Source organism: Schistocerca serialis, chromosome 7, assembly GCF_023864345.2.
Source record: "Schistocerca serialis cubense isolate TAMUIC-IGC-003099 chromosome 7, iqSchSeri2.2, whole genome shotgun sequence".
Taxonomy (NCBI): domain Eukaryota; kingdom Metazoa; phylum Arthropoda; class Insecta; order Orthoptera; family Acrididae; genus Schistocerca; species Schistocerca serialis.
Window position 1 is genome coordinate 477,255,079 of NC_064644.1, and position 22,035 is coordinate 477,277,113.

A 22,035-nucleotide genomic window follows, 5' to 3' on the forward strand; every position below is an offset into this window, starting at 1 on the left:
CCATAATTGCAAGATTCCAATACTAGTGATTTTCCCAAATTTGTGTTTTTCCCATATTTGTATTTTCCCATATTTGACATTTTCCAAATTTGACTTTTTCCCATCTTTGCCATTTTCCCATCTTTGCCATTTTCCCATCTTTGCCATTTTCCCATGTTTGCCATTTTCCAATATTTGCCATTTTCCCATATTTGCCATTCTCCCATATTTGCCATTTTTTCCATATTTGCCATTTCCCCAGATTTGCCATTTCCCCATATTTGCCATTTTCCCATATTTACTATTTTCCCATATTTACCATTTTGCCATATTTGCCATTTTCCCATATTTGCCATTATCCCATGTTAGCTATTTTCTTATATTTGCGATTTTCTTATATTAGCGTTTTTCTCATAATTGCGTTTTTCCCATATTTGCGTTTTTCCCAAATTTGCAACTTTCCCATAGTTGCAATTTTCCCATATTTGCAATTTTCCCATATTTGCCTTTTTCCATATTTGCGTTTTTCCCATATTTGCGATTTTCCCATATTTGCGTTTTCCCATATTTGCGTTTTTCCCATATTTGCCTTTTCTCCATATTTACGTTTTTCCCATATTTGCGTTTTTTCCATATTTGCGTTTTTCCCATTTTTGCGTTTTTCCCACATTTGTGTGTTTCCCACATTTGCATTTTCCCACATTTGTGTGTTTCCCACATTTGTGTGTTTCCCACAGTTGCGTTTTTCCCATATTTGCGATTTTCCCATATTTGCGTTTTTCCCATATTTGCGTTTTTCCCATATTTGTGTTTTTCCGATATTTGCGTTTTCCCCATTTTTTCGATTTTTCCATATCTGTGTTTTTCGCATTAGTAACGAACCGTCCTACCAACCGATTCCTTTTTATAGTCAATATGTGCCACAAAATTCTCTTGTCCTAAATTTGCGATTTTCTGATTTTCCCATATTTGCGTTTTTTCTATATTTGCGTTTTTCCCATATTTGCGTTTTTCCCATATTTGCGTTTTTCCCATATTTGTGTGTTTCCCATATTTACGTTTTTCCCAAATTGCGTTTTTCCCATATTTGCGTTTTTCCCATATTTGCGTTTTTCCCATATTTGCGTTTTTCCCATATTTGCGTTTGCCCGTATTTGCGTTTGCCCATATTTGCGTTTCTACCATATTTGCGTTTCTCCCATTTTATCTTTTTTCCAATATTTGCATTTTTCCCATTACTCACGAACCATCCTATCAACCGATCCCCTCAAGTTGTGCCACAAAATTCTCTTCTGCCGTTTTTGCGATTTTCTGGTATTCTGATTTCTGCTTTTTTCCCATATTTCCGTTTTTCTCATATTTGCGTTTCTCCCATATTTTCGATTCTCCCATATTTACGTTTCTCCCATATTTGCGTCTTCCCAATATTTGGGTTTTTCCCATTACTCACGAACCATCCTATCAAATGATTCCCTCTTCTACTCAATTTGTGACACATAATTCTCTTCTGCCATACTTGCGATTTTCTGATATTCCGATTTTTGCGTTTCTCCCATATTTGCGTTTTTCGCATTAGTAACGTACCATCCTACCAACCGAATCCTTTTTCTAGTGAATATGTGCCGCAAAAATTCTCTTTTCCCATATTTGCGATTTGCTGATTTTCCAATTTTTGGGTTTTTTCCATATTTGCGTTTTTTCCATATTTGCGTTTTTTCCATATTTGAGTTTTTTCCATATTTGCGTTTTTCCCATATTTGCCTTTTTCCCATATTTGCGTTTTTCCCATATTTGCGTTTTCCCCATATTTGCGTTTTCCCCATATTTGCGTTTTTCCCGTATTTGCGTTTTTCCCGTATTTGCGTTTCTCCCATATTTGAGTTTCTGCCATATTTGAGTTTCTCCCATATTTGAGTTTCTCCCATATTTGAGTATCTCCCATATTTGCGTTTTTCTTGTATTTGCGTTTTTGCTCTTTCTCACGAAACATCCTACCAACCGATTCCTTCTTCTAGTCAAGTTGTGTTACAAAATTGTCTTCTGCCATATTTGCGATTTTCTGAGTTTCCAATTTTTTCGTTTTTCCCATATTTTCATCTTTCGCATTTCTCACGAACCATCCTACCAACCGATGCCTTTTTCTAGTCAATATGTGCCACGAAATTCTCTTGTCCCATATTTGCGCTTTTCCGATGTTGCAATTTTTGCTTTTTTCCCATATTTGCGTTTTCCCATATTTGCGTTTTTGCCATATTTGGGTTTTTCCCATATTTGCGTCTTTCTCATATTTGCGGTTTTCCCACATTTGCGTTTTTCCAATATTTGCGTTTTCCAATATTTGCGTTTTCCCCATATTTACGTTTTTCACACATTTGCGTTTTTTCCATATTTGCGTTATTCTCATATTTGTGTTTTTCCCATATTTGCTCTTTTCCCATATTTGCTCTTTTCCCATATTTGCGTTTTTCTTTAATTTGCGTTTTTCCCATATTTGCGTTTATCCCATATTTTCGTTTTTTCCACATTTGCGTTTTTCCCATATTTGCGTTTCCCCCATATTTGCGTTTTTCCAATATTTGCGTTTTTCCCATTACTCACGAACACATCTTACCAAACGATTCCTTCTTCTACTCAAGTAGTGCCAAGACATTTTCATCTGCCATATTTGCGATTTTCCCATAATTGCGAGATTCCAATGTTAGTGTTTTTTTCATATTTGTGTTTTTCCCATTTTTGCGATTTTCCCTATTTTGCGATTTTCCCATTTTCCCGATTTTCCCATTTTTCCGATTTTCCCGATTTTCCCATTTTTCGGATTTACCCATTTTTCCGATTTTCCGATTTTTCCGATATACCCAGTTTTCGAATTTCCCATTTTTCCGTTTTCCCATTTTTGCGATTTTTTCATGTTTGCGTTTTTCCCATAATGAGTTTCTCCCATATTTGCGATTTTCCCATTTTTGCGTTTCTCCCATTTTTGCACTTTTCCCATATTTGCTTTTTCCCATATTTGCGTTTTTCCCATTGTTGTGTTTTTCGCATTATTCACGAAACATCCTACCAACTGATTCCTACTTCTTGTCAAATTGTGCCACAATATTCTTTTCTCCCATATTTGCGAATTTCTGATTTTCCGATTTTTGCGTTTTTCCCATATTTGCGTTTGTCCCACATTTGCTTTTTTCCCACATTTGCGTTTTTCCCACATTTGCGTTATTCCCACATTTGCGTTTTTCCCACATGTGCGTTTTTCCCACATTTGCGTTTTTCCCTCATTTGCGTTTTTCCCACATTTCCGTTTTTCCTACATTTGCGTTTTTCGCACATTTGCGTTTTTCCCACATTTGCGTTTTTCCCATATTTGCGGTTTTCCCATATTTGCTCTTTTCCCATATTTGCGTTTTTCTTTAATTTGCGTTTTTCCGATATTTGCGTTTTTCCCATTACTCACGAACCCATCTTACCAAACGATTTCTTCTTCTAATCAAGTTGTGCGAAGAAATTTTCATCTGCCATAGTTGCGATTTTCCCATATTTGCGAGATTCCAATGCTAGTGATTTTTTCATATTTGTGTTTTTCCCATTTTTGCGATTTTCCCTATTTTACGAATTTCCCTATTTTCCGATTTTCCCATTTTTCCGATTTTCCCATTTTTCCGATTTTCCCATTTTTCCGATTTTCCGATTTTTCCGATTTTCCCATTTTTTCGATTTTCCCATTTTTCCGAATTTCCCATTTTTCCGATTTTCGCAATTTTGCGATTTTTTCATGTTTGCGTTTTTCCCATATTGCGATTCTCCCATATTTGCGTTTTTCCCATATTTGCTTTTTTGCAATATTTGCGTTTTTGCCATAATTGCGTTTTTACCATATTTGCGTTTTTGCCATAATTGCGTTTTTGCCATATTTGCGTTTTTCGCATTACTCACGAACCATCCTACCAACTGATTCCTTCTTCTGGTCAGATTGTGCCACAATAATCACATCTGCCGTATTTGCGACTTTCCCATAATTGTGAGATTCCAATACTAGTGATTTCCCATATTTGCGATTTTCCCATTTTTGCGAATTTCCGATTTTTCGTTCATCCAATTTTTGCGTTTTTCCTATATTTGCGTTTTTCCCATATTTGCACTTTTCTCATATTTGCGCTTTTCCCATATTTGCGTTTTTCCCGTATATGCGTTTTTCCCATATATTCGTTTTTGCCATATTTGCGTGTTTGCCATATTTGCGTTTTTGCCATATTTGCGTTTTTCCCACATTTGCGTTTTTCCCACATTTGCGTTTTTGCAATATTTGCGTTTTTGTCATATTTGCGTTTTTGCCATATTTGCGTTTTTCCCACATTTGCGTTTTTCCCACATCTGCGTTTTTCCCACATTTGCGTTTTTCCCACATTTGCGTTTTTACCATATTTGCGTTTTTCCCATATTTGCGTTTTTCCCAATTACTCATGAAACGTCCTACCAACCGATTACTTCTTCTAGCCAAGTTGTGCCACAAAATTCGCTTCTGCCATATTTGCGATTTTCTGATTTTCCATTTTTTGCGTTATTCCCATATTTGTGTTTTTCTCACATTTGCGGTTTTCCCATATTTGTGTTTTCCCCTTATTTGTGTTTTTCCCATATTTGTGTTTTTCCCATATTTGTGATTTTCCCATATTTGCGATTGTCCCATATTTCCGTTTCTCCCATATTTGCGTTTCTCCCATATTTGCGTTTCTCCCATATTTGCGTTTCTCCCATATTTGCGTTTCTCCCATATTTGCGTTTTTCCAATATTTGCATTTCTCCAATATTTGCGTTTTTCCCATTACTCATGAAGCATTCCTACCAACCGATTCCTTCTTCTAGCCAAGTTGTGCCACAAAATTCTCTTCTGCCATATTTGCGATTTTCTGATTTTCCGATTTTTGCGTTTTTCCTATATTTGCGTTTTTCCTATATTTGCGTTTTTCCTATATTTGCGTTTTCCCAACATTTGCGTTTTTCCCACATTTGCGTGTTTCCCACATTTGCGTTTTTCCCACATTCGCGTTTTTCCCACAATTGCGTTTTTCCCATATTTGCGATTTTCCCATAATAGCGAGATTCCAATACTAGTAATTTTCCCATATTAGCGATTTTCCCATTTTTGCGTTTTTCCCATTTTTGCGCTTCACCCACTACTCACGAACCATTGTACCAACCGATTCCTTCTTCTAATCAATTTGTGCCACAAAATTCTCTTCTGCCATATTTGTGATGTTGTGAATTTTCGATTTTTGCGTTTTTCCCATTTTTGCGTTTTTCCAATTTTTGCGTTGTTCCCATTTTTACGTTTTCCCCATATTTGCGTTTTTCCCAAATATGCGATTTTCCCAAAATTGCGTTTTTCCCATATTTGCGTCTTTGCCATATTTGCCTTTTTTCGCATTACTCACGAACTATCCCACCAACCGATTCCTTCTTCTAGGCAGGTTGTGGCACAAAATACTTTACCCCATACTTGCGATTTTCTGATTTTCCAATTTTCGCGATTTTCCCATATTTGCGTTTATCCCATATTTCCTTTTTTCCCATATTTGCGTTTTTCACATATTTGCGTTTCTCTCATATTTGCGTTTCTCTCATATCTGCGTTTTTCCCACATTTGCGATTTTCCCACATATGCGTTTTTCCCACATTTGCGTTTTTCCCACATTGCGTTTCTCCCATACTTGCGTTTCACCAATATTTCCGTTTTTCCCATTACTCACGAAACATCCTACCAACTGATTCCTACTTCTAGTCAAATTGTGCCACAATATTCTTTTCTCCCATATTTGCGAATTTCTGATTTTCCGATTTTTGCGTTTTTCCCATATGTGCGTTTTTCCGATATTTGCGTTTTTCCCATATTTGCGTTTTCCCCATATTTGCGTTTTTCCCATATTGGCGTTTTTCGCATACTTACGTTTTTCCCATATTTGCGATTCTCCCATATTTGCTTTACTCCCATATTTGCGTTTCTCCCATATATGCGTTTTTCCCATATTTGCGTTTTTCCCATATATGCGTGTTTCCCATTCTTGAGTCCCTCCCATATTTGCGTTTTTCCCATATTTGCGTTTTTCCCATATTTGCGTTTTTCGCATGTTTGCGTTTTTCCCATATGTGCGTTTTTCCCATATTTGCGTTTTTCCCATATTTGCGTTTTTCCCATATTTGCGTTTTTCCCATATTTGCGTTTTTCCCAATTACTCACGAAACGTCCTACCAACCGATTACTTCTTCTAGCCAAGTTGTGCCACAAAATTCGCTTCTGCCATATTTGCGATTTTCTAATTTTCCAATTTTTGCGTTATTCCCATATTTGTGTTTTTCCCACATTTGTGTTTCTCCCATATTTGCGTTTCTCCCATATTTGGGTTTCTCCCATATTTGCGTGTCTCCCATATTTGCGTTTCTCCCATATTTGCGTTTCTCCAATATTTGCGTTTCTCCAATATTTGCGTTTTTCCCATTACTCATGAAGCATTCCTACCAACCGATTCCTTCTTCTAGCCAAGTTGTGCCACAAAATTCTCTTCTGCCATATTTGCGATTTTCTGATTTTTCGATTTTTGCGTTTTTCCTATATTTGCGTTTTTCCCACATTTGCGTTTTTCCCACATTTGTGTTTTTCCCACATTTGCGTTTTTCCCACATTTGCGTTTTTCCCACATTTTCGTTTTTCCCACATTTTCGTTTTTCCCACATTTGCTTTTATCCCACATTTGCGTTTTTCCCACATTTGCGTTTTTCCCACATTTGCGTTTTTCCCACATTCGCGTTTTTCCCACAATTGCGTTTTTCCCATATTTGCGATTTTCCCATAATTGCGAGATTCCAATACTAGTAATTTTCCCATATTAGCGATTTTCCCATTTTTGCGTTTTTCCCATTTTTGCGATTTTCCGATTTTTGCGTTTTTCCCATTTTTGCGTTTTTCCCATTTTTGCGCCTCTCCCACTACTCACGAACCATCGTACCAACCGATTCCTTCTTCTAATCAATTTGTGCCACAAAATTCTCTTCTGCCATATTTGCGATGTTGTGAATTTTCGATTTTTGCGTTTTTCCCATTTTTGCGTTTTTCCAATTTTTGCGTTTTTCCCATTTTTACGTTTTCCCCATATTTGCGTTTTTCCCAAATATGCGATTTTCCCAAAATTGCGTTTTTCCCATATTTGCGTGTTTCCCATATTTTCGTCTTTCCCATATTTGCGTTTTTCCCATATTTGCGTCTTTGCCATATTTGCCATTTTTCGCATTACTCACGAACTATCCCACCAACCGATTCCTTCTTCTAGGCAAGTTGTGCCACAAAATACTTTCCCCCATACTTGCGATTTTCTGATTTTCCAATTTTTGCGTTTTTTCCATATTTGCGTTTATCCCATATTTCCTTTTTTGCCATATTTGCGTTTTTCCCATATTTGCGTTTCTCTCATATTTGTGTTTCTCTCATATCTGCGTTTTTCCCACATTTGCGTTTTTCCCACATATGCGTTTTTCCCACATTTGCGTTTTTTCCCACATTTGCGTTTCTCCCATACTTGCGTTCCTCCAATATTTCCGTTTTTCCCATTACTCATGAACCCATCCTACCAACCGATTCCTTCTTCTACTCAAGATGTGAGAAAAAAATTATCTTCTGCTATATTTGTGATTTTCCCATAATTGCGAGATTCCAATGCTATTGATTTTCCCATACTTGCGATTTTCCCATTTTTATGATTTTCCTATTTTTGAGATTTTCCCATTTTTGCGATTTTCCCATTTTTGCGTTGTTCGCATTTTGCGTTGTTCCCATTTTTGCGTTGTTCCCATTTTTGCGTTGTTCCCATTATTGCATTGTTCCCATATTTGCAGTTTTCCCATATTTGCGTTTTTCCCATATTTGCGTTTTTCCCACATTTGCGTTTTACCCACATTTGCGTTTTTCCCACATTTGCGTTTTTCCCACATCTGCGTTTTCCCATATTTGCGTTTTCCCCATATTTTCGTTTTTCCCATATTTGCTTTTTTCCCATACTTGCGTTTTTCCCATATTTGCGTTTTTCCCATATTTGCGTTTTTCCCATATTTACGTTTTTCCCATATTCGCGTTTTTCCCATATTGGCGCTTTTCCCATATTTGCGCTTTTCCCATATTTGCGCTTTTCCCATTTTTGCGTTTTTCCCATATTTGCGTTTTTCGCATTCCTCACGAACCACCTTCCCAACCGATTCCTTCTTCTAGTCAAATTGTGCCACAAAATTCTCTTCTCCCATATTTGCTAATTTCTGATTTTCCGATTTTTGTGTTTTTCCCATATTTGCGTTTCTCCCATATTTGAGTTTTTCCCACATTTGCTTTTTTCCCATATTTGCGTTTTTCCCATATTTGCGTTTTTCGATATTTGCGTTTTTCCAATATTTGCGATTTTCCCATATTTGCGATTTTCCAATATTTGCATTTTCCCCATATTTGCGTTTCTCCCATATTTGCATTTATCCCATATATCCGTTTTTCCATTATTTGCATTCTTCCTATTAATTACGAACCATCATACCAACCGATTGCTTCTTCTACTCAAGTTGTGCCACAAAATTCTCTTCTGCCATATTTGCGATTTTCTGTTTCTACGATGTTTGCGTTTTTCCCATATTTGCATTTTTCCCAAATTTGCGTTTTTCCCACATTTGCATTTTTCCCACATTAGCGTTTTTCCCACATTTGCATTTTTCCCACATTTGCGTTTTTCCCACATTTGCGTTTTTCCCACATTTGCGTTTTTCCCACATTTGCGTTTTTCCCACAGTTGCGTTTTTCCCACATTTGCGTTTTTCCCACATTTGCACTTCTCCCACATTAGCGCCTCTCCCACATTTGCGCTTCTCCCACATTTGCGCTTCTTCCACATTTGCGCTTCTCCCATATTTGCACTTCTCCCATATTCGCACTTCTCCCAAATTTGCGCTTCTCCCAAATTTGCGCTTCTCCCAAATTTGCGCTTCTCCCATATTTGCTCTTCTCCTATATTTGCGCTTCTCCCATATTTGCGCTTCTCCCATATTTGCGATTCTCCCATATTTGCGCTTCTCCCATGTTTGCGCTTCTCCCATATTTGGGCTTCTCCCATATTTGCGCTTCTCCCATATTTGAGATTCTCCCATATTTGCGCTTCTCCATACTAGCGTTTTACCCACATTTGCGTTCTTCCCATATTTGGTTTTTTCGCATTACTCACGAAACATCCTACCAACCGATTCCTTCTTCTAGTCAAGTTGTGCCACACAATTCTTTCCCCCATACTTGCGATTTTCTGATTTTCCAATTTTTGCGTTTTTCCCATATTTGCGTTTATCCTATATTTGCTTTTTTCCCATATTTACGATTTTGCAATATTTGTGTTTTTGCATATTTGCGTTCTTCCCATATTTGCGTTCTTCCCATATTTGCATTCTTCCCATATTTGCATTCTTCCCATACTTGCCTTCTTCCCATATTTGCGTATGTCCCATATTTGCGTTTTTCCTATATTTGCGTTTCTCCAATATTTGCGTTTTTCCCATACTGGCGTTTTTCCCATATTTGCGTTCTTCCCATATTTGCGTTCTTCCCATATTTGCGTTCTTCCCATATTTGCATTCTTCCCATACTTGCCTTCTTCCCATATTTGCGTATGTCCCACATTTGCGTTTTTCGTATATTTGCGTTTCTCCAATATTTGCGTTTTTCACAAACTTGCGTTTTTCCCATATTTGCGTTTTTCCGAAATTTGCGTTTTTCCGATATTTGCGTTTTTCCGATATTTGCGTTTTTCCGATATTTGCGTTTTTCCAATATTTGCGTTTTTCCCATAATTGCCTTTTTCCCATATTTGCGTTTTTCCCATATTTGAGTTTTTCCCATAAATGAGTTTTTCCCATAATTGCGTTTTTCCCTTATTTGCCTTTCTCCTTTATTTGCGTTTCTCCAATATTTGCGTTTTTCCCACATTTGCGTTTTTCCCATATTTCCGTTATTCCCATATTTGCGCTTTTCCCATAATTGCGAGATTCCAATAGTAGTAATTTTCCCATATTTGCGATTTTCCCATTTTTGCGTTTTTCCCATATTTGCGTTTTTCCCATATTTGCACTTTTCCCATTACTCACAAACCATCGTACCAACCGATTCCTTCTTCTAATCAATTTGTGCCACAAAATTCTCTTCTGCCATATTTGCGATTTTGTGATTTTTCGATTTTTGCGTTTTTCCCCTATTTGCGTTTTTCCCAGAATTGCTTTTTTCCCAGAATTGTGTTTTTCCCATATATGCGCTTTTCCCATATATGCGTTTGTCCCATATTTGCGTTTATCCCATATTTGCGTTTTTCCCATATTTGCGAGTTTCTCATGTTTGCATCTTTCCCATATTTGCGTCTTTCCCGTATTTGCTTTTTTCGCATTACTCACGAACCATCCTACCAACCGATTCCTGCTTCTAGTCAAGTTGTGCCACACAATTCTTTCCCCCATACTTGCGATTTTCTGATTTTCCAATTTTTGCGTTTTTCCCATATTTGCGTTTATCCCATATTTGCATTTTTCCCATATTTACGATTTTGCAATATTGGTGTTTTTCCATATTTGTGTTCTTCCCATATTTGCGTTCTTCCCATATTTGCATTCTTCCCATATTTGCGTTCTTCCCATATTTGCGTGTGTCCCATATTTGCGTTTTTCGTATATTTGCGTTTCTCCAATATTTGCGTTTTTCCCATACTTGTGTTTTTCCCATATTTGTGTTTTTCCCACATTCGCGTTTTTCCCACATTTGCGTTTTTCCCACATTCGCGTGTTTCCCACATTCGCGTTTTTCCCACTTTTGCGTTTTCCCACGTTTGCGTTTTTCCCACATTTGCGTGTTTCCCACTTTTGCGTTTTTCCCACATTTGCGTTTCTTCCACATTTGCGTTTTTCCCACATTTGAGTTTTTCCCACATTTGCGTTTTTCCCACATTTTCGTTTTTCCCACATTTGCGTTTCTCCCATATTTGTGTTTCTCCAATATTTGCGTTTTCCCATCACTCATGAACCCATCCTACCAACCGATTCCTTCTTCTACTCAAGATGTGAGAAAAATTCTTTTCTGCCATATTTGCGATTTTCCCATAATTGCGTGATTCCAATGCTAGTGATTTTCCCATACTTGCGATTTTCCCATTTTTATGGTTTTCCCATTTTTGGGATTTTCCCGTTTTTGCGATTTTCCCGTTTCTTTCGTTTTCCGATATTTGCGTTTTTCCGATATTTTCGTTTATCCGATATTTGCGTTTTTCCGATATTTGCGTTTTTTCCATATTTGCGTTTTTGCCATATTTTCGTTTTTCCCATATTTGCGTTTTCCCATATTTGCGTTTTTCGCATTACTCACGAACATCCTACCAACCGATTCCTTCTTCTAGTCAAATTGTGTCACAATATTCTCTTATCCCAAATTTGCGATTTTCTGATTTTCCGATTTTTGCGTTTTTCCGATATTTGCGTTCCTTCCACATTTGTGTTTTTCCCATATTTGCGTTATTCCCATATTTGCGATTTTCCCATAATTACGAGATTCCAATACTAGTAATTTTCCCATATTTGCGATTTTCCCATTTTGCGTTTTTCCCATATATGCGTTTTTCCCATATTTACGTTTTTCCCAGAATTGCGTTTTTCCCAGAATTGTGTTTTTCCCATATATGCGTTTTTCCCATATATGTGTTTTTCCTATATTTGCGTTTATCCTATATTTGCGTTTTTCCCATATTTGCGTGTTTCTCATATTTGCGTCTTTCCCATATTTGCGTCTATCCCATATTTGCCTTTTTTCACATTACTCACGAACCATCCTACCAACCGATTCCTTCTTCTAGTCAAGTTGTGCCACACAATTCTTTCCCCCATACTTGCGATTTTCTGATTTTCCAATTTTTGCGTTTTTCCCATATTTGCGTTTATCCCATATTTGCTTTTTTCCCATAGTTTAGTTTTTCGCATTACTCACGAAACATCCCACCAACTGATTCCTACTTCTAGTCAAATTGTGCCACAATATTCTTTTCTCCCATATTTGCGATTTTCTGATTTTCCGTTTTTTGCGTTTTTCACATTTCATTTGCTTTTCCCTTATTTACGCTTTTTCCATATCTGCGTGTCTCCCATATTTGCGTGTTTCCCATATTTGCGATTCTCCCATATTTGCGTTACTCCCATATATGCGTTTTTCCCATATTTGCGTTTTTCCCATATTCGCGCTTTTCCCATATTTGCGTTTCTCCCATATTTGCGTTTCTCCAATATTTGCGTTTCTCCAATATTTGCGTTTTTCCCATTACTCATGAACCCATCCTACCAACCGATTCCTTTTTGTACTCAAGTTGTGCCACAAAATTCTCTTCTGCCATATTTGCGATTTTCTGATTTTCCAATTTTTGCGTTTTTCCTACATTTGCGTTTTTCCCACATTTGTGTTTTTCCCACATTTGCGTTTCTCCCACATTTGCGTTTTTCCCACATTTTCGTTATTCCCATATCATCGTTTTTCCCATATTTGCGATTCTCCAATAATTGCGAGATTCCAATACTAGTAATTTTCCCATATAAGCGATTCTCCCATTTTTGCGATTTTCCCATTTTTGCGTTTTTCCCATTTTTGCGTTTTTCCCATATTTGCGCTTCTCCCATTACTCACGCACCATCGTACCAACCGATTCCTTCTTCTAATCAATTTGTGCCACAAAATTCTCTTCTGCCATATTTGCGATTTTGTGATTTCTCGATTTTTGCGTTTTTCCCATTTTTGCGTTTTTCCCATATTTGCGTATTTCCCATATTTGCGTGTTTCCCATTTTTGCGTTTTTTCCATATTTGCGTTTTTGCCATATTTGCGTTTTTTCCATATTTGCGTTTTTGCCATATTTTCGTTTTCGCCATATTTCCGTTTTTGCCTTATTTTCGTTTTTCCCATATTTGCGTTTTTCGCATTACTCACGAACATCCTACCAACCGATTCCTTCTTCTAGTCAAATTGTGCCACAATATTCTCTTCTCCAATATTAGCGATTTTCTGATTTTCCGATTATTGCGTTTTTCCCATACTTGCGTTAATTCCACATTTGTGTTTTTCCCATATTTGCGTTTTTCCCATATTTGCATTTTTCCCATATTTGTGTTTTTCCCATATTTGCGTTTTTCCCACATTTGCATTATTCCCACATTTGCGTTTTTCCCATATTTGCGTTTTTCCCATATTTGCTTTTTCCCATATTTGCGTTTTTCTCATAGTTTAGTTTTTTGCATTACTCACGAAACATCCTACCAACTGATTCCTACTTCTAGTCAAATTGTGCCACAATATTCTTTTCTCCCATATTTGCGAATTTCTGATTTTCCCATATTTGCGTTTTTCCCATATTTGCGTTTTTCCCATATTTGCGTTTTTCCATTATTTGCGTTTTTCGCATTAATCACGAACGATCCTACCAACCGATTCCTTCTTCTGGTCAAATTGTGCCACAAAATTCATTTCTCCCATATTTGCGATTTTCTGATTTTCCGTTTTTTGCGTTTTTCACATTTCATTTGCTTTTCCCTTATTTACGCTTTTTCCATATCTGCGTGTTTCCCATATTTGCGTGTTTCCCATATTTGCGATTCTCCCATATTTGCGTTACTCCCATATATGCGTCTTTCCCATATTTGCGGTTTTCCCATTTTTGCGTTTTTCCCATACTTGCGTTTTTCCTATATTTGCGATTCTCCCATATTTGCGATTCTCTCATATTTGCGTTACTCCCATATGTGCGTTTTTCCCATATGTGCGTTTTTCCCATATTTGCGTTTTTCCCATATTTGCGTTTTCCCCATATTTGCATTTCTCCCATATCTGCGTTTTTCCCACATTTGCGTTTTTCTTACATTTGCGTTTCTCCCATACTTGCGTTTCTCCAATATTTGCGTTTTTCCCATTACTCATGAACCCATCCTACCAACCGATTCCTTCTTCTACTCAAGATGTGAGAAAAAATGATCTTCTGCCATATTTGCGATTTTCCCATAATTGCGAGATTCCAATGCTAGTGATTTTCACATACTTGCGATTTTCCCATTTTTATGATTTTCCCATTTTTGCGATTTTCCCATTTTTGCGTTGTTCCCATTTTTGCTATGTTCCCATTTTTGCGTTTTTCCCATATTTGCGTTTTTCCCATACTTGCGTTTTTCCCATATTCGGGTTTTTCCCATATTTGCGTTTTTCCCATATTTGCGTTTTTCCCATATTTTTGTTTTTCCCATATTTGCGCATTTCTCATATTTGCGCCTTTCCCATATTTGCGCTTTTCCCATATTTGCGCTTTTCCTATATTTGCGCTTTTCCCATATTTGCGCTTTTCCCATATTTGCGTTTTTCGCATTCCTCACGAACCATCTTCCCAACCGATTCCTTCTTCTAGTCAAATTGTGCCACAAAATTCTCTTCTCCCATATTTGCGAATTTCTGATTTTCCCATTTTTGCGATTTTCCCATTTTTGCGTTGTTCCCATTTTTGCTATGTTCCCATTTTTGCGTTTTTCCCACATTTGCGTTTTTCTCATATTTGCGTTTTTCCCATATTTGCGTTTTTCCCACATTTGCGTTTATCCCATATTTGCGTTTTTCCCATATTTGCATTTCTCCCATATTTGCATTTCTCCCATATTTGCATTTCTCCCATATATGCATATCTCCCATATTTGCATTTCTCCCATATTTCCGTTTTTCCATTATTTGCATTCTTCCTATTACTCACGAACCATCTTACCAACCGATTCCTTCTTCTAGTCAAGTTCTGCCACAAAATTCTCTTCTGCCATATTTGCGATTTTCTGATTCACCGAATTTTGCGTTGTTCCCACATTTGCGTTTTTCCCACATTTCCGTTTTTCTCATATTTGCGTTTTTCCCATATTTGCGGTTTTCCCATATTTGCGTTTTTCCTATATTTGCGTTTTTCCCATATTTGCGTTTTTCCCATATTTGCGTTTTTCCCATATTTGCGTTTCTCCCATATTTGCATTTCTCCCATATTTCCGTTTTTCCATTATTTGCATTCTTCCTATTACTCACGAACCATCCTACCAGCCGATTCCTTCTTCTAGTCAAGTTGTGCCACAAAATTCTCTTCTGCCATATTCGCGATTTTCTGATTCTCCGAATTTTCCGTTGTTCCTACATTTGCGTTTTCCCACATTTCCGTTTATCCCACATTTGCGTTTTTCCCACATTTGCGTTTTTCCCACATTTGCGTTTTTCCCACATTTGCGTTTTTCCCACATTTGCGTTTTTCCCATATTTGCGTTTTTCCCATATTTGCGTTTTTCCCATATTTGCGATTTTCCCATATTTGCGTTTTCCCATATTTGCGTTTTTCCCATTACTCAAGAAACATCCTACCAACCGATTCCTTCTTCTAGTCAAATTGTGCCACGAAATTCTTTACTCCCATATTTGCGGTTTTCTGATTTTATGATTTTTGCGTTTTTCCCTTATTTGCGTTTTTCCCATATTTGCGTTTTTCCCATATATGCGTTTTTCCCATATTTGCGTTTTTCTATTATTTGCGTTTTTCGCATTCCTCACGAACGATCCTACCAACCGATTCCTTCTTATTGTCAAATTGTGCCACAAAATTTATTTGTCCCATATTTACGAATATCTGATTTTCCGTTTTTTGCGTTTTTCACATTTTATGTGCTTTTTCCATATTTACGCTTTTCCCATATCTGCATGTTTCCGATATTTGCGTTTTTTCCATATTTGCGTCTTTCCCATATTTGAGTTTTTCCCATATTTGCGTTTTTCCCATACTTCTTTTTTCCCATATTTGTGTTTTTGGCCCATATTTGCATTTTTCCCATATTTGCGTTTTTTCCAATTTTCGTTTTTCCGATATTTGCGTTTGTCCCATATTTGCATTTTACCCATATTTGCGTTTTTCCCATATTTGCGTCTTTCCCATATTTGCGTTTCTCCCATATCTGCGTTTCTCCCATATTTGCATTTCTCCAATATTTAAGTTTTTCCCAATTACTCACGAAACGTCCTACCAACCGATTACTTCTTCTAGCCAAGTTGTGCCACAAAATTCGCTTCTGCCATATTTTTGCGATTTTCTGATTTTCCAATTTTTGCATTATTCCCATAATTGTGTTTTCCCACATTTGCGTTTTTCCCATATTTGCGTTTTTCTCACTTTTGTGTTTGTCTCATATTTGCGTTTGTCCCATATCTGCGTTTTTCCCATATCTGCGTTTTTCCCATATCTGCGTTTTTCCCATATCTGCGTTTTTCCCATATTTGCGTTTTTCCCATATTTTCGTTTTTCCCATATTTGCGTTTTTCCCATATATGCGTTTTTCCCATATTTGCGTTTTTCCCATATTTGCGTTTTTCCCAAATTTGCGTTTTCCCATAAATGCGTTTTTCCCATATTTGCGCTTTTCCCATATTTGCGTTGTTCCCATATTTGCGTTTTTCCCATATCTGCGTTTTGTCCTTATTTGGGTTTTTCCCATATTTGCATTTCTCCCATATTTGCGTTTCTCCGATATTCGCGTTTCTCCCATATTTGCGTTTCTCCCCTATTTGCATTTCTCCCCTATTTGCGGTGCTCCCATATTTGCGTTTCTCCCATATTTGCGCTTCTCCCATATTTGCGTTTTTCCACTATTTGCGTTTTTCCACTATTTGCGTTTTTCCTATTACTCACGAACCATCCTACCAACCGATTCCTTCTTCTACTCTAGATGTGCCACAAAATTCTATTCTGCCATATTTGCGATTTTCTCATAATTGCAAGATTCCAATACTGGTGATTTTCCCAGTTTTGCGATTTTCCCATATTTCCGATTTTCCGATATTTGGGATTTACCGAATTTTGCGATTTTCCAATTTTTCCGATTTCCTCATTTTTCCGATTTCCTCATTTTTCCGATTTCCTCATTTTTCCGATTTCCTCATTTTTCCGTTTTCCTCATTTTTCCGATTTCCTCATTTTTCCGATTTACCTATTTTTGCGATTTTCCCATACTTTCGATATTCTCATATTTGCGATTTTCTCTAATTTGCGATGTTTCCATATTTTGTTTTTCCCATTTTACTATTTTTGCGTTTTTCCCATTACTCATGAACCCATTCTACCAAACGATTCCTTCTAATCAAGTTGTGCCACAGAATTCCCTTCTGCCATATTTGCGATTTTCCCATAATACGAGATTCCAATACTAGAGATTTTCCCATATTTGCGATTTTCTCGTTTTTACGATTTTTCCATATTTGCTATTCCCTTTTTTACGATTTTCCCATATTTGCGATTTTCCAAATTTGCGATTTTCCTATTTATCCGATTTTACCATTTTTGTGATTTTACTATTATTGCGATTGTCCCACTTTTGCGATTTTCTCATTTTTGCGATTTTCTCATTTTTGCGATTTTCCCATCTTTGCGATTTTCCCAGCTTTGCGATTTTCCCAGCTTTGCGATTCTCCCATATTTTCGATTTTCTCATATTTTCGATTTTCTCATATTTTCGATTTTCTCATATTAGCGATTTTCTCATATTAGCGATTTTCTCATATTTGCGATTTCCTCAAATTTGCGATTTTCCCATATTTGCGATTTTCCCATATTTTGTATTTTCCACATTTTGTTTTTCCCATATTTACCATTTTCCCATATTTGAAATTTTCCCATTACTCATGAACCCATCCTACCAACCGATTCCTTTTACTCATGTTGTGCAACAAAATTTTCTTCTGCCATATTTGCGAGTTTCCAATTTTAGCGATTTTCTCATATTCGCGTTTTTTGCATATATGCGTTGTTCCCATTTAATGTGCTTACCCATATTTGCATTTTTCCCATATTTGCGTTTTTCCCATATCTGCATTTTCCCATATCTGCGTTTTTCCCATATTTGTATTTTTCCCATATTTGCGTTTTTCGCATTACTCACGAACCATCCTACCAACCAATTTCTTCTTCTAGTCAAAATGTGACACAAAATTCTCTTCTCCCATATTTGCGGTTTTCTGAATTTCCGAGTTTTGCGGTTTTTGCATATTTGCGTTATTCCCATATTCGCGTTTTTCTCGTATTTGCGTTTTTCCCACATTTGCATTTTTCCCACATTTGCACTTCTCCCACATTAGCGCCTCTCCCACATTTGCGCTTCTCCCACATTTGCGCTTCTTCCACATTTGCGCTTCTCCCACATTTGCGCTTCTTCCACATTTGCGCTTCTCCCATATTTGCACTTCTCCCATATTCGCACTTCTCCCAAATTTGCGCTTCTCCCAAATTTGCGCTTCTCCCAAATTTGCGCTTCTCCCATATTTGCTCTTCTCCCATATTTGCGGTTCTCCCATATTTGCGCTTCTCCCATATTTGCGATTCTCCCATATTTGCGCTTCTCCCATATTTGCGATTCTCCCATATTTGCGCTTCTCCCATGTTTGCGCTTCTCCCATATTTGGGCTTCTCCCATATTTGCGCTTCTCCCATATTTGAGATTCTCCCATATTTGCGCTTCTCCATACTAGCGTTTTACCCACATTTGCGTTTTTCCCATATTTGCTTTTTTCGCATTACTCACGAAACATCCTACCAACCGATTCCTTCTTCTAGTCAAGTTGTGCCACACAATTCTTTCCCCCATACTTGCGATTTTCTGATTTTCCAATTTTTGCGTTTTTCCCATATTTGCGTTTATCCCATATTTGCTTTTTTCCCATATTTACGATTTTGCAATATTTGTGTTTTTGCATATTTGCGTTCTTCCCATATTTGCGTTCTTCCCATATTTGCGTTCTTCCCATATTTGCATTCTTCCCATACTTGCCTTCTTCCCATATTTGCGATGTCCCATATTTGCGTTTTTCCTATATTTGCGTTTCTCCAATATTTGCGTTTTTCCCATACTGGCGTTTTTCCCATATTTGCGTTCTTCCCATATTTGCGTTCTTCCCATATTTGCGTTCTTCCCATATTTGCATTCTTCCCATACTTGCCTTCTTCCCATATTTGCGTATGTCCCATATTTGCGTTTTTCGTATATTTGCGTTTCTCCAATATTTGCGTTTTTCCCACATTTGCGTTTTTCCCATATTTCCGTTATTCCCATATTTGCGCTTTTCCCATAATTGCGAGATTCCAATAGTAGTAATTTTCCCATATTTGCGATTTTCCCATTTTTGCGTTTTCCCCATATTTGCACTTTTCCCATTACTCACAAACCATTGTACCAACCGATTCCTTCTTCTAATCAATTTGTGCCACAAAATTCTCTTCTGCCATATTTGCGATTTTGTGATTTTTCGATTTTTGCGTTTTTCCCATATTTGCGTTTTTCCCAGCATTGCTTTTTTCCCAGAATTGTGTTTTTCCCATATATGCGCTTTTCCCATATATGCGTTTGTCCCATATTTGCGTTTATCCCATATTTGCGTTTTTCCCATATTTGCGAGTTTCTCATATTTGCATCTTTCCCATATTTGCGTCTTTCCCGTATTTGCTTTTTTCGCATTACTCACGAACCATCCTACCAACCGATTCCTGCTTCTAGTCAAATTGTGCCACACAATTCTTTCCCCCATACTTGCGATTTTCTGATTTTCCAATTTTTGCGTTTTTCCCATATTTGCGTTTATCCCATATTTGCTTTTTTCCCATATTTACGATTTTGCAGTATTGGTGTTTTTCCATATTTGTGTTCTTCCCATATTTGCGTTCTTCCCATATTTGCATTCTTCCCATATTTGCATTCTTCCCATATTTGCGTTCTTCCCATATTTGCGTGTGTCCCATATTTGCGTTTTTCGTATATTTGCGTTTCTCCAATATTTGCGTTTTTCCCATACTTGTGTTTTTCCCATATTTGTGTTTTTCCCACATTCGCGTTTTTCCCACATTCGCGTGTTTCCCACATTCGCGTTTTTCCCAGTTTTGCGTTTTCCCACGTTTGCGTTTTTCCCACATTTGCGTGTTTCCCACTTTTGCGTTTTTCCCACATTTGCGTTTCTCCCACATTTGCGTTTTTCCCACATTTGAGTTTTTCCCACATTTGCGTTTTTCCCACATTTTCGTTTTTCCCACATTTGCGTTTCTCCCATATTTGTGTTTCTCCAATATTTGCGTTTTCCCATCTCTCATGAACCCATCCTACCAACCGATTCCTTCTTCTACTCAAGATGTGAGAAAAATTCTTTTCTGCCATATTTGCGATTTTCCCATAATTGCGTGATTCCAAAGCTAGTGATTTTCCCATACTTGCGATTTTCCCATTTTTATGGTTTTCCCATTTTTGGGATTTTCCCGTTTTTGCGATTTTCCCGTTTTTTTCGTTTTCCGATATTTGCGTTTTTCCGATATTTTCGTTTATCCGATATTTGCGTTTTTCCGATATTTGCGTTTTTTCCATATTTGCGTTTTTGCCATATTTTCGTTTTTCCCATATTTGCATTTTCCCATATTTGCGTTTTTCGCATTACTCACGAACATCCTACCAACCGATTCCTTCTTCTAGTTAAATTGTGTCACAATATTCTCTTATCCCAAATTTGCGATTTTCTGATTTTCCGATTTTTGCGTTTTTCCGATATTTGCGTTCCTTCCACATTTGTGTTTTTCCCATATTTGCGTTATTCCCATATTTGCGATTTTCCCATAATTACGAGATTCCAATACTAGTAATTTTCCCATATTTGCGATTTTCCCATTTTGCGTTTTTCCCATTTATGCGTTTTTCCCATATTTGCGTTTTTCCCAGAATTGCGTTTTTCCCAGAATTGTGTTTTTCCCATATATGCGTTTTTCCCATATATGTGTTTTTCCTATATTTGCGTTTATCCTATATTTGCGTTTTTCCCATATTTGCGTGTTTCTCATATTTGCGTCTTTCCCATATTTGCGTCTATCCCATATTTGCCTTTTTTCACATTACTCACGAACCATCCTACCAACCGATTCCTTCTTCTAGTCAAGTTGTGCCACACAATTCTTTCCCCCATACTTGCGATTTTTTGATTTTCCAATTTTTGCGTTTTTCCCATATTTTCGTTTATCCCATATTTTTTTTCCCATATTTACGATTTTGCAATGTTTGTGCTTTTCCATATTTGCGTTCTTCCCATATTTGCGTTCTTCCCATATTTGCATTCTTCCCATATTTGCGTTCTTCCCATATTTGCGTATGTCCCATATTTGCGTTTTTCGTATATTTGCGTTTTTCCCATATTTGCGCTTTTCCCATATTTGCGTTTTTCCCACATTGGCGTTTTTCCCACATTTGCGTTTTTCCCACATTTGCGTTTTTCCCACATTCGCGTTTTTCCCACATACGCGTTTTTCCCACTTTTGCGTTTTCCCACGTTTGCGTTTTTCCCACATTTGCGTGTTTCCCACTTTTGCGTTTTTCCCACATTTGCGTTTCTCCCACATTTGCGTTTTTCCCACATTTGAGTTTTTCCCACATTTGCGTTTTTCCCACATTTTCGTTTTTCCCACATTTGCGTTTCTCCCATATTTGTGTTTCTCCAATATTTGCGTTTTCCCATCACTCATGAACCCATCCTACCAACCGATTCCTTCTTCTACTCAAGATGTGAGAATAATTCTTTTCTGCCATATTTGCGATTTTCCCATAATTGCGTGATTCCAATGCTAGTGATTTTCCCATACTTGCGATTTTCCCATTTTTATGGTTTTCCCATTTTTGGGATTTTCCCGTTTTTGCGATTTTCCCGTTTTTTTCGTTTTCCGATATTTGCGTTTTTCCGATATTTTCGTTTATCCGATATTTGCGTTTTTCCGATATTTGCGTTTTTTCCATATTTGCGTTTTTGCCATATTTTCGTTTTTCCCATATTTGCGTTTTTCCCATATTTGCGTTTTTCGCATTACTCACGAACATCCTACCAACCGATTCCTTCTTCTCCGATATTTGCGATTTTCTGATTTTCCGATTATTGCGTTTTTCCCATATTTGCGTTTTCCC

At 37.2% G+C, this 22,035-nt stretch overlaps 2 protein-coding genes across 2 annotated transcripts; both read right to left on the reverse strand.

Moving 5' to 3' along the window:
* Positions 1-1,033: 1,033 nt before the first annotated feature.
* LOC126413155 (uncharacterized) lies at positions 1,034-1,921 on the reverse strand. The gene is made up of 2 exons (XM_050083050.1): positions 1,603-1,921; positions 1,034-1,230 (listed from the first exon to the last, which is right to left on the reverse strand). The coding sequence occupies exons 1-2, from the start codon at positions 1,919-1,921 to the stop codon at positions 1,034-1,036; spliced, it is 516 nt and encodes a 171-aa protein (XP_049939007.1).
* Positions 1,922-8,267: 6,346 nt separating this feature from the next.
* LOC126413156 (LWamide neuropeptides-like) lies at positions 8,268-9,147 on the reverse strand. Its single transcript, XM_050083051.1, has 2 exons — positions 8,618-9,147; positions 8,268-8,520 (listed from the first exon to the last, which is right to left on the reverse strand). Exons 1-2 carry the CDS (start codon positions 9,145-9,147, stop codon positions 8,268-8,270), a joined length of 783 nt encoding a protein of 260 aa, XP_049939008.1.
* Between the last annotated feature and the right edge of the window lie 12,888 nt (positions 9,148-22,035).

What these genes read in the sequence shown, in the direction of transcription:
- LOC126413155 (XM_050083050.1), bottom strand. Translation starts at nt 1,921, where the DNA reads ATGGGAGATACTCAAATATGGGAGAAACTCAAATATGGGAGAAACTCA. An exon ending in GGGAAAAGAGAATTTTTGCG is followed by an intron (nt 1,231 to 1,602) that starts GCACATATTCAC and finishes ATCGGTTGATAG; the next exon opens with GATGGTTCGTGAGTAATGGG.
- LOC126413156 (XM_050083051.1), bottom strand. Translation starts at nt 9,147, where the DNA reads ATGGGAGAATCTCAAATATGGGAGAAGCGCAAATATGGGAGAAGCCCA. An exon ending in ATGGGAAAAACGCAAACATC is followed by an intron (nt 8,521 to 8,617) that starts GTAGAAACAGAA and finishes CGTAATTAATAG; the next exon opens with GAAGAATGCAAATAATGGAA.